This window comes from Cebus imitator, unplaced genomic scaffold (assembly GCF_001604975.1).
Source record: "Cebus imitator isolate Cc_AM_T3 unplaced genomic scaffold, Cebus_imitator-1.0 Scaffold441, whole genome shotgun sequence".
In the NCBI taxonomy this organism is placed as follows: Eukaryota; Metazoa; Chordata; class Mammalia; order Primates; family Cebidae; genus Cebus; species Cebus imitator.
In genome coordinates this window covers 1,332,045-1,333,020 of record NW_016107756.1, presented here as the reverse complement: position 1 = coordinate 1,333,020, position 976 = coordinate 1,332,045, and the positions used below count along the sequence as shown (strand labels likewise).

General features: G+C 42.6%; 1 protein-coding gene across 3 annotated transcripts in view; it reads left to right on the top strand.

Annotated features, from left to right (window-relative positions):
* VPS53 (VPS53 subunit of GARP complex) overlaps positions 1 to 976 on the top strand; it is a 181,608-nt gene that overhangs the window by 2,249 nt on the left and 178,383 nt on the right. For all 3 annotated transcript variants that reach the window (XM_017510590.2, XM_037732101.1, XM_037732100.1), the window contains exon 2: positions 647 to 727. In XM_017510590.2, coding sequence (XP_017366079.1) covers positions 687 to 727 — 41 coding nt within the window. In that variant the 5' untranslated portion in view covers positions 647 to 686. The remainder of the gene's footprint in view (positions 1 to 646; positions 728 to 976) is intronic.

The window sequence follows — 976 nt, the reverse complement described above, 5'->3', positions numbered from 1 at the left end:
TATCTATCTATCTATTTATTTATTTTTTTTTGAGACAGGGCCTCACTGTCACCCAGGCCGGAGTTCAGTGGTACAATCTCGGCTCACTGCAACCTCAACCTCCTAGGCTCTGGTACTTTTCCCACCTCAGCCTCCCAGGTAGCTGGAACGACAATAGGCGTGTGCCATTGTGCCCAGCTGATTGTTTTTGTAAAGATGTGGTTTTGCCATGTTGCCCAGGCCAACTCCTGAGCTCGAGTGATCTGCCCAGACAGACACAAATACATACATACGCACATATATTTATTTATTTATATTTATTTATTATTTATTTATTTAGAGATAGAGTCTTGCCCTGTCACCCAGACTGGAGTGCAGTGGCATGATCTCAGCTCACTGCAGCCTCCACCTTCTGGGTTCAAGTGATTCTCCTGACTCAGTCTCCTGAATAGCTGGGATTATAGGCACCTGCCACCATGCCCAGCTAGTTTTTGTATTTTAAGTAGAAACCTGGCCGCAGGTGATCCACCCGCCTCAGCCTCCGAGAGTGCTGGGATTACAGGTGTGAGCCACCATGCCCTGCCCTTTATTTTCCTTTTAATTGACAAAATTATATATTTTTATGGTATACAACATGTTTTTATATATAATTCTCTCTTCTATGTAGGTATTTCCAAGCCAGGACCCTCTAGATCGAGCAGATTTTAATGCTGTCGAGTATATCAATACCCTGTTCCCAACAGAGCAAGTAAGTACAGTTTCAGGTTTTCTTCATTTCAGCAGCTTCTGGCTCATCCTGAGTATTATGCTTGGTGTGTTATACTAGATCATCTAAAGGCCCTTGGTAAACAAGGGAGAGTTAAATTCAGATCAAACTCCATCATCACCACCTGGGGCAGTGAGTTAAACTGTTAGAATGAAATTCTTTGTATAGTGAGCATACTATTAATAACTGTACTCTTTTTTTGAGACAGAGTTTCACTCATGTTACCCAGGC